The sequence below is a fragment of the Carcharhinus amblyrhynchos genome, chromosome 16 (genome assembly GCF_965287045.1).
Source record: "Carcharhinus amblyrhynchos chromosome 16, sCarAmb.v2.hapA, whole genome shotgun sequence".
NCBI lineage: Eukaryota > Metazoa > Chordata > Chondrichthyes > Carcharhiniformes > Carcharhinidae > Carcharhinus > Carcharhinus amblyrhynchos.
In genome coordinates this window covers 50,310,306-50,325,838 of record NC_137339.1, presented here as the reverse complement: position 1 = coordinate 50,325,838, position 15,533 = coordinate 50,310,306, and the positions used below count along the sequence as shown (strand labels likewise).

Genomic DNA, 15,533 nt, shown 5'->3' with positions numbered 1-15,533 from the left:
AAACACAAGATGTTACCGCTGGTGACCAGAAGCATTTCTACTTCGTCCCCATTGGTGTAGACAGTGGCATGCTCTCTTCTACACTTCCTGTAGTCGGTGACAGTCTCCTTCATTTTGTTGACATTGAGGGAGAGATTATTCTTGCTGCACCAGTTCACCAGATTCTTTATCTCTTTCCTGTACTCAGTATCATCTTTGCTGACAACATCACTATGGTGATGTTGTCAGCAAAGTTGAAAAATCGAGTTGGAGAGGAATTTGGCCAGTCATAGGTGTATGAGTACGGTAGGGGGCTGAGAATGCAGCCTTGTGGGGCACCAGTGTTGAGGATGATCATGGAGGTGGTGTTGTTGTCTATCCTTACTGGTTGTGGTTTGTGGGTTAGGAAGTTCAGGATGCAGTCGCATAGGGAGGAGCCGAGGCTCAGGCCATGGCGTTTGGAGATGAGTTTCATAGGAATAATGGTGTTGAAGGCTTAATAAGTAGGAGCCAGACATAGGTGTCTTTGTACCTGGGTATTCCAGGATTGAGTGCAGGGCCACAGAGATGGCGTCTTGGAGACTTGCAGCCGTAGGGGAACTGTACTGGACCCAGGCAGTCGGGAGGATGGAATAACCTTTCGAAGCACTTCATAATGATGGATGTCAGAGCCACTGGACAATAGATAATACGGCACGCTGCTTGGCTTTTCTTTGGTACCGGGATGATGGTCGTCTTCTTGAAGGAGACAGGAACCTCAAACTGTTGTAGTGGTGTATCTTTTGTCTAACGCAATCTTGATGTCCACACAGGATGGGATGTAAACTACCATCAGGATAATGGGGGTGAACTCCCACGGAAGGTAGTAGGGGCGGTACTTTAGTGTCGGATACTCTAGGTCCGGGAAGCAGAAATTTGCCAGTGTTGCTATGCCTAGGCACCTTGAGTATTGATTAGGAAGCAGACCCCACCTCCCCTAGCCTTGCCTGAGGCCATTATATGGTCCATTCGATAGATTCTGAAGTCTTCTGGTTGTAGGGCACAGTCCAGTAAAAAGCAGGAGTGAGCCATATCTCTGTGAAACAGAGCACAGGGCACTGGTGAGGCCGCAGCTGGAGTACTGTGTGCAGTTTTGGTCGCCGCACTTACGCAAGGATATTTTGGCCTTGGAGGGAGTGCAGAGGAGGTTTACTAGGCTGATACCAGAGTTGAGGGGGTTGAACTATGAGGAGAGGCTGAATAAACTATACCATGCAAGACTTCTTGAGAAGGTGAGAGGGCATGGGATCCAAGGGCCTTTGGCCTTGTGGATCCAGAACTGGCTTGCCTGCAGAAGGCAGAGAGTGGCTGTGGATGGGTCTTTTTCTGAATGGAGGTCAGTCACCAGTGGAGTGCCCCAGGGATCTGTTCTAGGACCCTTGCTGTTTGTCATTTTCATAAATGACCTGGATGAGGAAGTGGAGGGATGGGTAAGTAAGTTCACTGATGACACGAAGGTCGGTGGTGTTGTGGATGGTCTGGAGGGACATCAAAAGTTGCAGCAGGACATAAATAGGATGCAGGACTGGGCGGAGAAGTGGCAGATGGACTTCAACGCGGATAAATGTGTAGTCGTCCATTTTGGCAGACCAACGGGATGAACGAGTACACTATCAAGGGCAAGAGTCTTAGTAGTGTTGAAAAGCAGAAGGATCTTGGGGTCCGGGTCCACAGGACTCTTAAATCGGCCTCGCAGGTGGAGGAGGTGGTCAAGGCGGCGTATGGTGTACTGGCCTTCATTAATCGAGGGATTGAGTTTAGGAGTCGGGAGGTAAGGCTGCAACTTTATAAGACCCTTATCAGGCCTCATTTGGAGTATTGTGCGCAGTTCTGGTCACCTCACTATAGGAAAGACGTAGAAGCTATTGAAAGGGTACCGAGGAGATTTACAAAGATGTTGCCTGGACTGGGAGGCATGCCTTATGAAGTTAGGTTGAGGGAGCTGGGACTCTTTTCCCTGGAGAGACGAAGGTTGAGAGGCGACCTGATAGAAGTTTATAAAATGTTGAGAGGAATAGATAGAGTGGATTCTCAGAGGCTATTTCCCTGGGTTGAAATGGTCGCTACGAGAGGACACAGATTTAAGGTGCGGGGAGGAAAGTACAGAAGTGATGTTAGGGGTAAGTTTTTCACTCAGAGGGTGGTGAGTGAATGGAATCGGCTGCCGTCAGTGGTGGTGGAGGCGAACTCGCTGGGGTCTTTTAAAAGACTTCTGGATGAGTGTATGGGGTTTAATGGGATTGGGGGTTATAGATAGGTCTATAGATTGGTAGGTGTTGATGTGTTCGGCGCAACTCGTGGGCCGAAGGGCCTGTTTGTGCTGTAGTGTTCTATGTTAAACTAGGCTTGTACTCGTTAGAGTTTAGAAGAATAAGGGGAGATCTCATTGAGACATATAAGATGATGAATGGGAAGGATAGGCTCTTCCCACTCAGAAAGGACAGTAGGAATAGAGGGCACAGCCTCAAGATAAAGGGGGGGCGGTTTAGAACGGAGTTGAGGAGGAACTTCTTCAAAGGGTGGTGAATCTCCAGAATTCTCTGCCCGTTGAAGCGGTGGAGGCTGCCTCGCTAAATATATTTAAGACACGGGTTGATAGGTTTTTGATAAGCGAGGGGATTAAGGGTTATGGGGAGAGGGCGGGAACGTGGAACTGAGACACGACAGATCAGCCATGATCTAATTGAATGGCGGGACAGGCTCGAAGGGCTAGATGGCCTACTCCTGCTCCTATTTCTTATGTTCTTAGCACACAGCAGTCCCTCAGGTTCTCTTTGGAAAGTGAGTTTACTTCTTCTGGCTTGTTTTCCAGAGACTGGATAGGGCAAGGAATAAACTGGGGAAGAGGGCCCAGTGTGTCAAAGGAGGTGGCTACAGAGATTTTGGATGCATTGGTGGTTATCTTTTTATAGGTTCTGGAAAGATTTTTCGACTGAGAAATAACAAATGTAACCCCACTCTAAGAGGAGAGGGAAAGAGAAAACAGGGAATGGCTGATGTTAGTTTGATAACAGCAGCGTGGAAAATGTTAGAATCATAAATGATGTGATAACTAGATACGCAAAAAAACATGATTGAGCAGATGGACTAATGAAAACAGAGGGACCTTGGGGTCCTTGTGCACGAGTCGCAAAAACCCAGCTTGCAGGTGGTCAGGAAGGCGAATGGGATGCTGGCATTCATAGCGAGGGGGATTGAATATAAAAGTAGGGAGGTCTTGCTGCAGCTGTATCGGGCATTGGTGAGGCCGCAGCTGGAGTACTGTGTGCAGTTTTGGGCGCCGCACCTGCGCAAGGATATTTTGGCCTTGGAGGGAGTGCAGAGGAGGTTTACTAGGCTGATACCGGAGTTGAGGGGGTTGAGCTATGAGGAGAGGCTGAATAAACTAGGCTTGTACTCGTTAGAGTTTAGACGAATGAGGGGAGATCTCATTGAGACGTATAAGATGATGAATGGGATGGATAGGATAGAGGTGGAGAGACTCTTCCCGCTCAAAAAAGACAGTAGAACTAGGGGGCACAGCCTCAAGATAAAGGGGAGGCGGTTTAGAACGGAGTTGAGGAGGAACTTCTTCACTCAAAGGGTGGTGAATCTCTGGAATTCTCTGCCTGTTGAAGTGGTGGAGGCTGCCTCGCTAAATATTTTTAAGAAGCGGGTTGATGGGTTCTTGATAAGAGAGGGGATTAAGGGTTATGGGGAGAGGGCGGGAAAGTGGAACTGAGCCACGACAGATCAGCCATGATCTTATTGAATGGCGGGGCAGGCTCGAAGGGCTAGATGGCCTACTCCTGCTCCTATTTCTTATGTTCTTATGTAAAACGAAATCACGTTTGACAAACTTATTGGGAGTTTTTTTTTTGAGGACGTTACCTGTAGCATAGATAAAGTACCAATGGATGTGGTGTATTTGGATTTTCTAAAGGCTTTTGATAAGATCCCGCACAGGTTAGTGAATAAAATTAGAGTGCATGGGACTGAGGGTAATACATAGGTATAGTATGATAATCGGTTAACAGATAGAAAATATTAATAAACAGATCATTCTCAGGGTGGCAGGCTGTTTGTTACTAGTGGACTATTGCAAGAATCAGTGCTGGGGCCATAGCTGCTCACAATCTATATAAATGATTTGGACATGGGGATCAAATGTTCAAATTCACTCGTGACAAAACTTACAGGTCGAGGATAGGTTAGGTAGGGCATTTCCCCTGACTGGTGAGTCTAGAATCAAAGGGCACAATCTCTGAATAAGGGCCAGGCCATTTGACACTGTGATGAGGTGGAATGTTTTCATTCACAGGATGGTAAATCTTTGAGCATGGTCAAGGCAAAGATAATTTCTAGATACACTAGCGTCAAGGAAAATTGGGATAGTGCTGGAAAGTGGCATTGAGGTAGATAATCAACCATAAATGCCACAGCAGGCTCGACAGACCAAATGACCTGCTCCTACTTCCATGTTCCTATTCTTTGTTCAGATTTTGCATTGATTGACAAAGTTCCTCCAAGCCTGCTTCTGCTCAACTTGAAACTGAGCTGCACCCGAGGCATTTCCAGTTACATCTCCATAAATTAGACCAGTTTAAAACATTATAAATTATTGCAATTTCAAATTTATTGCATTTTTTTTGTTTTACCTTGCAACTTTCTCCCCCTGCTCTGGAAGATATTAACTCTAACTGCGATACATGGACAGCAGACACCCTCCAAACCTTTGACCATGTCACCATGTTTTCGATCATAAGTAAAGAGGCCTGGAACATAGGCTAATTGATCAATTTTGTTCTCGCATCACATCCAGACCTGGGCATCATCCAGCAGGACTAGATTTCCTTTTCCAGGGAAATACACCTCTCCAGACACCCAGCTAAGATTGATCAATACATAAGAGACTGGGGTATCAAATCTGGGAGCTTGCAGTCACTGTGACTGAGCCACTCACCTAAGCAGTAAGCCACCGAGAAGTCCAAAGTGCATTTAGAAACACCATTTTCTGTGGGACACATGGTATGAATGGAAAGGTACATGTCTGCACCAAAACAGTCCACAGAACAATGTGCAAAAATGAATGGTTTACTTTACACAAACTGCACTTTTTATTACTATTTACACTTTAAAAAGAAATAACATGGGCGATTTTAAGATACAAAAGATTTGTAGCATTCAGCAAGTTAAGCTTGTCCAAATAAATAAAAAGCTCAACGTAAATGATTACACTAAAGACCCGTATTTTTGACGGCAATGGTAAACACGATATGGCTATACCTTGCGAAAATAAGCGTGTGTGTCAGGGCTATGTTTACACATTTCTATGACAAGGACAACAGCGGCATGGAGGACACCTTTAAGACAAAGAAAGAGAAAAAGCATTTTAACTGATGAGTGAACCAAATGAACAACAAGGCAGTGAATACAATGCTGATGATTGCATCAGGCAACTTATGCTTCAATCATTTCTAGTCTCTTCTCATCAGTCAGGTAAATGAGGCAGTCATTTGGCCCATTGAGTCTGTATCCCACTGACACTAGGGTCCATTTTAGCGTGACCAATCAATCTAACCTGCACATCTTTGGACTGCGGGAGGAAACCGGAGCAACTGGAAAAAACCCACACAGACCTGGGGAGAAAGTGCAAACTCACAGTGACTAAGGCCAGAATTGAACCTGGATCCCTGGCGCTATGAGGAAATACTGCTAACCACTGTGCCACCGTGCTGCCTCAAATCATGAGATTGTACGCAGTATGTAAACAGGAATTCACTAGGACATGAAACAAATCAGTACAATTTCTTTTTTCCCCATAGACCGTAATCCAGTATTTTTTTTGTCAGAAACTTTTGTAAATTACATTGCAAGGAAAGTGAGACCAATCAGCATTTTATATCTCTACCAAACTATTTCTTTGTCTGTCAAGATGCAGGCTCATAACCAGAATCCACTTTACTACAACTTTACCCTTCAAGCAACCAGACCAAGTCACAGATTTCTCCTAAACCGTTGTTTTAATCAAGCTATACAGCTCAGACCTTGGAAAGTAACAGGTCACCATCTGTAACTAGCCAGAGTGCAGGATTCAGAAACACAAGCAATGATAGTTTCAAATTCAATTACAAGTAATTAGCACATACCAATCATGTTTTAGGAGTCATCCCTATCCATTCAAAGTTATTGATTAACGTTACATCATTCAGATATTAAAGCCAGTCTCAATCACATTACGCTTGCTTCATAATAACATTCAATCAGCATGAAGACTTAATACATCACTGTTACAAATCATTATCCCAGATTGTGCCCGTGTCTGTATATCACTCCCTCTTTCCAGTTACTTGTCTGATTTAATGAATTTTCTCAGACTAATGGCCTTGATGCTTATTTGTGAAGGTTCTTATAGGACTTCTTTTTTCATAACAACTTGTTAATTATTAATGTTTTCATATAGCAATAATTAGGACTAACGCCTCAGGTCATTCACACACCATCTAACAACACTGGGAGATACTTGGCTGAATTATTTGTCCTTCCCCTTCTGCATCAATAATGATGAATGTTTGGGGCTAAAATAATTGAGAGAGAGAGAGAGAGAGAGAGAGAGAGAGAGAGAGAGAGAGAGATGTGAAGAGGGAATCACGGTCATTTCAAAGGTTGCTTATGAACAGCACAGCAATATGGCACTTCATGGACCAGAAAGACCCAGTTTCAATTGTTGGTCATTACCTTGTAAAAATGGCTGGTCTCAACAATTGGTTTTAGTGCCGTTAACCTTTGAGAAGGGCGGACAGGAAGTCAGCTGAGAATGCCCCCAAAATCATTAGCCTGGTGAATAACAAGAAAGAAGATATCTGGCAAGGACAGAGTAGAATCATTGAATCCCTACAGTGCAGAAGGAGGCCATTCGGCCCAATGAGTCTGCACTGACTACGATCCCATCCAGGCCCTATTTCCATAACCCCACGTAATTACCCTCCTAATCCTCTGACACCAAGGTCAATTTAGCATGGCCAATCAACCTAACCTGGACATCTCTGTATTTAGCAGACTATCTTGCTCAGTTCCCTGCTGTTAAAATAACCCAAAGGCATTCATTGCTAGCAAATGCTAGTGTAGCGCTCTTAGATGGGTTCAGGAGGCTGTAAAATTGTATCCCAGCGTGAGGAACTTAGGAACACAGTAGGCAGTTCAGCCTCTAGAGCTTTTTCAATGACATCATGCCTTCAGATTAAGAAAGTTAAGGGATCATATTAACTTTTAAAAACACACTAAATTCTACAAAACAAGTAACTTGGAATTTCAAGATGAGCAGATATCAGATACTCACAAATTTAGGTTGTGTTATGCTTAAGACAGGTCTAACAACTACACTTGTGTTTTCAGCTTCACCACAGTTCTACCATTTCAAATATAATATTTCATTAATTAATTACATCATTCATTTTATATTCACCAGCATTCAAAACTTCACTGACAAAAAAGAAAAATATGAAATGTCAATTAAAACTAAAACTGCAGTACTCCAGAAAGTCTAAATTCAATAGTTCTTTTTATGAAAGAAAACAATACCTAGTCCTGCTGCAGACTCAAGTGAAAAGTTGAGAGCATTATGTAGCATATTTGAATTAAATTACAGAAGAAAATATAGTCTAATTTGACATTTTAAACTAATTGTTGGCTCAAATATTAATCAATTGATATGGTATAGATTTACTGTTCTTTCTTTTGAAGACTGATCTTTGCAGTCAGATTCAGAACTGTACAAATGCACTGTATAATCAGACTAACTGCAACTGAATCTAAAATAAAAGTTATAAAAAAAACACACTTTGAAGTAAATAGCCAATATCACCAAGAAAAGGTACATCTTAGCAGAAAATGGAAGCACACCTTAGCATTGTCACTTGTTTCATATGGTACTCTCTCCTGACTGGATGCATAGCTGATTCATCTGTGTCAGGTCACATTTCCAAGTGAGTAACTAACTCATTTCTCAATAAAGCTACTGTAATGTCGTGCCCATTATTTAATATTTCTTTTTCGCGTCAATATTCTTAAAAATGAAGGTCAATAATTTGCACCATCAGGTTTGGGGTGATCAGAGTAGACACTGCTAGAATTAAAACAATTATCCAAATAAAAATTAAGAATGGTATAAAACCAAGGTGGTATTAAGCATTAACAAGAGTGATAAGAAAAATACAGCAGATGCTGGAAATTTGAAATAAAAACAAAAATACTGGAAATACTCAGCAGATCTTGTAGCATCTGTGGAGAGAACAAGAGTTAACTTTTGGAGTCAAATGTGACTTCTTCTAAAATAATGCAGGGCAGATGGGTTATTAACTGCTTGAAGTGTTGGGGGAGGGAGGAAGAACAAAAGGGAAAATCTAGGATAGAAAAGTGGGCAGGAGAAATTGAATGACAAATGTGCCATCATGAAACAAAAGGCAAAGGGAGTGGTAATGATTGCAGTAAAGAGACAAAGCACTGGTTCAGAGGATTGTAAAAGCCCAAATAATGAACAGTTCTGTCTAAAAGCAGAAAACAAGAAATGCAAGTTTACAAACAAGCTACCAAGCTGAAAAAACAGAATTAATATGGGGGACACGGTGTTCAGATTTGAAACTGTTTAAATGTAATGTTGAGTCCAGGCAGCTATAAAGCTCCTTATCAGCAAATACAGTGCTGTTCCTCTAGATTGCATTGATCTTCACTTAAATATTGCACTGGAGCAAAGACAAAAATGTGAATGCAAAAGCAAGGAGGTGAATTAATATGACAAGCAATAGGAATACAGGGTCATGCCTGCGAAGCGAGTGGAGATGTTCCACAAAGCGGTCCCCAATTTGCATTCAGTCTCCCAACGCAGAGTGGGCTGCATCGTGAGCTAAATTGAAAGAAGTTCAAGTAAATCACAGCTTTACCTGGAAGGGGAGTCTGGGGCCTTGGACAGTGAGGAAGAAGAGGTAAATGGGCAGGCATTACACCTCCTGCTATTGCATGGGAAGGCGCTGTAAACAGGGGATGAGGAAGTGTTGGGGGGTAGTGGGGAGTAGGTCAGGATGCTGCAGAAGGAATGATGATAGGAGCAGAAGGAAAAGTTTTTTTGGTGGTCTGACAAAAATGGTGGAAAATATCATTTGGATGTGGAAGTTGGAAAGTGAGAACAAGGGAAATCCTATTGAAATTCTGGGAGGAATGGAAAGGGGCAAGAGAACTGTGTGGGAAATGGGTTGGACGTGGTTGAGGACCTGGTTAAGTGGAAGGGAATCCTTGGTTGAATGAAAAAAAGGAAGATACATTAGAACGCTGTTGTGAAAGGCAGTATCCTTGGAATAGATGTGATGGAGGCGGAGAAACTGGAATAGAATCTTTACAAAAGGTAGAGTTTGAAGAGTTAAGGTAGCTGTGGAAGATGTTGGGCTTCTGATGAGCATTAACTGACAACCTATCCACCCCCAGAGGAGAAGACAGAAAAGTTGAGGAATGGAAGGTAAGTGTTGGAGGTGGACCATATGAAAGTGGCAGGAGAGAGGAAATTGGAATTGATTTTCATGTTATTGATTTTGGACAGGACTGTCCCTTATTCAAGCATTCACACTCACTCTGGACCAATTCTTTGTTTCTTTACTGCAACCATCACCACTCTCTCCACTTTTTGTTCCATAATAACATGTTTGTCATTTAATATCTTCTGCCCTCTATCCTATTATTCCTTTTGTCATTATCCCAGACCTCCCCTTTTGTTCTTCCTCCACCTTCTATATGCTTTTGACTGCACAGAACACATCACATTTCAACACTCTACCTTTTTCCAGCACTTTGTTTTCATTTCAAATTTCCAACATTTACAGTATTTAGCTTTTACATCTCCTTCAGTTCTGAAGTGTCATATTTGGCTTTTAAAACACCCTATTGATGCTTGCCAGAGCTACTGAGTATTTCTAGCACTTTGTTCTTATAACAAATACCAAAGAATGTTTTCAAGATTATGCAAAAACCTTCTAGTTAGATGATCCTTTCTCATACTATGTCTATACCTGAATTCTTTCAGCACATGATTACTTACTTCTATTCTACTGTCCTTATTATTCCTCCATTGCAACATTGCTTGGAGTTATTTTCTAAACATGCGAAGTCCATTAGAAAAATCATTGCAGATTGTGTGCCAACATATGAATTACTGGATTAAGTCTCAGGTCCAAAATGCACTACTACATTGTGAGAATCTGATTTCAGTTTAAAAAGCTCTTATTTGTCAAATGAAGCAGATTGTTGATTAAAAACTAATGATTCACTAATATCTTTCCTGTTCTTACCACAGCCTGGTTGATATGGGCTCAAAAGAAAGACTGCCACAGAAAAGGGTGGAGTTATGCAAGCCATTTTCTATTAAAGCAATGTTTGTTCAAATTACACATTGGTTACATACCATGATTTTTATCATTAAGGAGGTTTTTCGTGGCAGGCAAAAACATCTCCAGCAGCTCTGGTACTTTCCTGATAACGTGTACAGCAGCCAATGCAGCCTGTGAACAAGGCAATCAACAGTGAGTCACTTCTTTAAGTACCAGACACTATAAATCTGCCAAACTTTTAAAAAAGTCTTGATAAAAGACAAAAACACAAGGGCATGGAGTTTTTATATTTTAATGAAATACCATGAAGTTCTGAGGTACACAATAACTTCATATACACTACGGCCACAAAGGAGAAACTCTTCGTAAATTAAATGAAAGACTTAGATCTCTATGACTTCCAGCTCCAGCTGCTCCTCTTGAATATCATTTGTGACTGGTTGGGTATTACAGAAAGTATGTTTATATCCCTGTCCCAAGGGCACAGAATGAAGGGGGAAAACAAGCCACTCTATGTGGTGCTACCAATGGCTACTGCAACCTCATGGATCAGTACTAGATCCTTTATACATAATAACTGCAGTCCTCATCAGGGATTTAGAAAAGCTCTTTCATATGTGATGGTTCAGGTCAGAAACTCCAAAGTATTGTATGGAACTCGCCTGAGTCATAAGTTTTGCATCTTGAATTTGGCTGGGATAAATATGATAGGTTTCATTTCAGGTATGACTGAAATGACCCACTAGGGAGCTGCTGTCAAAAAAAAACTAAGAATATAGATAACATGTACAGTAAGAAAATTAGCAAGAACTTTTATCAATTATAAACAAGAAACCAAAACTACCACTATAATGTACAACCCTTAAATATATTTAATTTATTCCATTCAAAACCTTCCATAGACAAAACACCCTTTAAACAAGTTCAACACAGCAAAGACAAATACTCATGTGATATTGGATCCTTTGATTGAAGTTTGCAGTTCTCTGGATTCACTCAGAACAGTTTGAAGTCAAAACAGCTTCTTCGAACTACAGGGAGAAACTTTCTGGTCAAGCCACTAGCTGCAGAATCTTTACTGCAAGGCAAGACTTTGCTTTCAGAATTTCCAAAACATCCAGGAGAGGGAAGAAAACACCCCCTTTCAGCTGGCTGTTCCTTCTAAAAACTAAACTGTGGCTCAGCACTGAAAGTGAAAAAAACTTCTGTCACCTGATCTGCCAACCAGTCTCTTTCCCCCTTCCAACAATGGAGAGTTATACAAGCAGCTCCCATCCAAGCCTCTTGAGCAATAAAAAGGACACAGCCAGACAAGCCAGCACTATAACGACATCAGCTGAGGCTGAGAGCTGATAAAACATTGAAGCTGGGAAAGCTTCTGGAATCACGTTTTTAAAAAAATCATTTTTGAAGAGTTGCACAACCCCATCTGACATGACTCATCTGCTGGATATCATTTGTGGATTGTTGGGGTGGATAAACAAAGAGTAACTTCTATTCAGACATTAAAAACACTTCAAAAAAAAACTAAGAGCTGAAAACTTGATCAACATGTTAATCACTGCTTCTCCAAACACAAGGCGACATGAATAATTCCACAAAACAAAACAAGAATAAACAGCATTTGAAACTTTTGTTTTAAAATGATAAATGTCCAAAATAGAATGATTTCGTTGCCTGCATTGCAAAAAGTTTCCATAATACTCAGAGTAGCTTATGAAATACAGCTATGAGTAAATCCGAAAACTGAATTTAACAACACAAATCAGGTTGAAGACAGTTTCTTTGAACTATTCCCCGAAGCTTTATGACAAATATCTGTTAAGGCCAGAGTGGCAGTGTCTTTAAAACTTCAGTGGTGCAATGGCATGAATGTAAAACTTCGCATCAGAGTCAAGAAATCATGACAGTTGGAGAAGTAAAATATTGTGAAACTCTCATTCACAAATGCATCTATTCCCACACTCTCTAGGCTAGCTTCATATCCCAAACGTTCCATAAATGAGCTTCATTGTAAAACCAATTCTCTGTATACAGCTCACAGATTGCTGCTGTGCTTATTAACCTACACTGACTCCTGAACTCCAGATGTTTAAATCCCAAAGCCTTGTCCTACTCCTCCACTGACACAACCTCCCACCTTATACTTTGTTCTTCTGAGTGGTCTCTTGTGCACCTTTCATCTCCTTTCATCCCAAGATGGTGATCATGCCTTCAGCTGCCTAGATCGTCCCAGAGGCTACCCTTAAATTATTCTGCCTCACTACTTACCCTTCTTCCTTTAATTCCACTTGAAACCTACCTTAAATCAAACTTTTAGTAACTCCTATTTTTTAAGTTTGGAAACCTTTCAATGACTTCCCCGTAAAGTGCTTAATTTTTCCTGTTATGGACACCAAACAGCTACAAGTTATTGATTGACATAAAGGTATTAAATACTTTACTTTTATTCTCTACTGCAAAAAAATCACCTATTCAAAAGTTATTGGGCATCTTTTAGTTCAGTAACTGTTCAATCTATGTCGGTCTATTAAAATTTCAGCATATCTTTCCGTTCAGTGTTCTGAGGAGGGTCATAGCAATGACACTTTTGTATTTGTACTGAGATATGCATTATCACCATGACTAACTGATAACTAAAGTATTTTAAAACTCTCTATGTATGTTTAAGTTGCATTACAATTTCACTCCTTGCAAGTATTTTTATTCGCAAGCCTCTGGGCAACATGATGATTCATCGCTTTCTGGGCTTTCTTTCTCGGCGCTTTGGAGATATCCTGGAATTCTTTATTCTGCAAGTTTGGTTTTTCCTGTAATCAAGGCAAATGTTCCTCCAAGCTCACCTCCTTATTTTCCCAAGTTTTTAACCAGCATCATTGAAGGGTTCAACATTTCCCTACCTTCTATCCACAGAGACTTACTTTATTCTGCCTTAAGCAGTTCTCATATTTTGGTCCACACTTCATAGGCTCTTGCACAATGATATAATGGTGAGAACCATTACCAATTTGGAAGAGAGACTTCTCCTGAATTGCTGAGCAAATTACCTAATCCCAGGCAATCTACATTTTCCTCTTGTTTCACTGAGTCTGCCTCTGGCACACTTAGTTCTATTGTTTGGTATGGAATACAGCTATAATTCCAATTTTACTAGCTCAGATAGCTGACTTTTCCCACAATTAAACCTTAAAAATTCATGCAGAAACAAACTACGATTAACCTATTTGGATATGGGACCCAAGTGATCTAGGCAGGTTAACTGGGTTCATTAGCTTATGAGATTCTTACTGGGGGAGGAAAAAAAAATGGCTGAAATGACTGGATACTGCGTACCAGTCAATGTGTCGCATTTCTTCCCCCTCACCCTCCCCATTCCCATCATTTAATGCTCTGACATGGAGGTATCCAGGCTTTCAAGTGTGATTTTATTTATTTAATTATTGGTTTAACAAATAAGAAACATGGGTTTGCGTTCACTTCACATTTGCAGCTTGAGTTGTTGAAAACCGGCTGTGGGCCATATCCACCATGAGTTGCATAAGTACAAAGGCCATGGGGTCATTCCTGAAGAATTGCTCCCATCTTTGGGCTTTTGGATTCCCTCTAACAATGCCCAAGAAAGACATTTAAAGTAATTCTGAACCTCAACTATTTGTCAAAAAAGTTCACCTTAAAAAAAAACATGCTGAAAATGTTCAGCTGATCAGATAGCAGCTTTTGAGAAAAGTTAACATTTTACCTGCAAACAAATCCTTTGACAAATACTTCTCGTGAAACTTTAACATGCATGCTTGATCTGATGAGTGCATTTCCAGCATTTTTTGCTTGATTCAAATTCCAAGCACTAGCAGAGCTACGATTTCTGTTCTATTTTCTAATGTATGAACAAACTGTTTCTGTGAATTGATCTGTTCTCTTAAAGAGTTGTATCATTCTTCTTGCACTCTTCAACATGCGCTGCTGTGACCAGGCTGTTGGTTTTGGTTGTTAATGAACTGTCATTGTACCTCTTTTTATTTAGTACAATTTTTAAAGTAATGTGCTATATCCCTTTCTATTTTAGAACATAGAACACTACAGCACAAACAGGCCCTTCGGCCCACGAGTTGCGCCGAACACATCAACACCTACCAATCTATAGACCTATCTATAACCCCCAATCCCATTAAACCCCATATACTCATCCAGAAGTCTTTTAAAAGACCCCAGCGAGTTCGCCTCCACCACCACTGACGGCAGCCGATTCCATTCATTCACCACCCTGAGTGAAAAACTTACCCCTAACATCACTTCTGTACTTTCCTCCCCGCACCTTAAATCTGTGTCCTCTCGTAGCGACCATTTCAACCTGGGGAAATAGCCTCTGAGAATCCACCCTATCTACTCCTCTCAACATTTTATAAACTTCTATCAGGTCGCCTCTCAACCTTCGTCTCTCCAGGGAAAAGAGACCCAGCTCCCTCAACCTAACTTCATAAGGCATGCCTCCCAGTCCAGGCAACATCCTTGTAAATCTCCTCGGTACCCTTTCAATAGCTTCTACGTCTTTCCTATAGTGAGGCGACCAGAACTGCGCACAGTACTCCAAATGAGGCCTGACAAGGGTCTTATAAAGTTGCAGCATTACCTCCCGACTCCTAAACTCAATCCCTCGATTAATGAAGGCCAGTACACCATACGCCTTCTTGACCACCTCTTCCACCTGCGAGGCCGATTTAAGAGTCCTGTGGACCCGGACCCCAAGATCCTTCTGCTCTTCAACACTACTAAGACTCCTGCCCTTGATAGTGTACTCGTTCATCCCGTTGGTTCTGCCAAAATGGACGACTACGCATTTATCCGCGTTGAAGTCCATCTGCCACTTCTCCGCCCAGTCCTGCATCCTATTTATGTCCTGCTGCAACTTTTGACATCCTTCCAGACCATCCACAACACCACCGACCTTTGTGTCATCAGCGAACTTACTTACCCATCCCTCCACTTCCTCATCCAGGTCATTTATGAAAATGACAAACAGCAAGGGTCCTAGAACAGATCCCTGGGGCACTCCACTGGTGACTGATTTTGTTTCCTTCCACTCAAGTTTACTTTTGGGTATGGAAATACATTATTTATTGGATCAAAATTGCAATCTTAAAGTTCTAACAGACAGCCAACTAATAC

The 15,533-nt window shown here is 41.5% G+C and overlaps 1 protein-coding gene across 4 annotated transcripts in view; it reads right to left on the bottom strand.

The window, feature by feature from the left end:
• The window catches only part of LOC145353998 (AP-1 complex subunit gamma-1-like), a 116,054-nt gene that overhangs the window by 59,404 nt on the left and 41,117 nt on the right, over positions 1-15,533 (bottom strand). For all 4 annotated transcript variants that reach the window (XM_080205066.1, XM_080205067.1, XM_080205068.1 and 1 more), the window contains 2 exons: positions 10,445-10,541; positions 5,284-5,360 (listed from right to left, as the gene is read on the bottom strand). In XM_080205066.1, the coding sequence (XP_080061192.1) occupies positions 5,284-5,360; positions 10,445-10,541 (174 nt within the window). The remainder of the gene's footprint in view (positions 1-5,283; positions 5,361-10,444; positions 10,542-15,533) is intronic.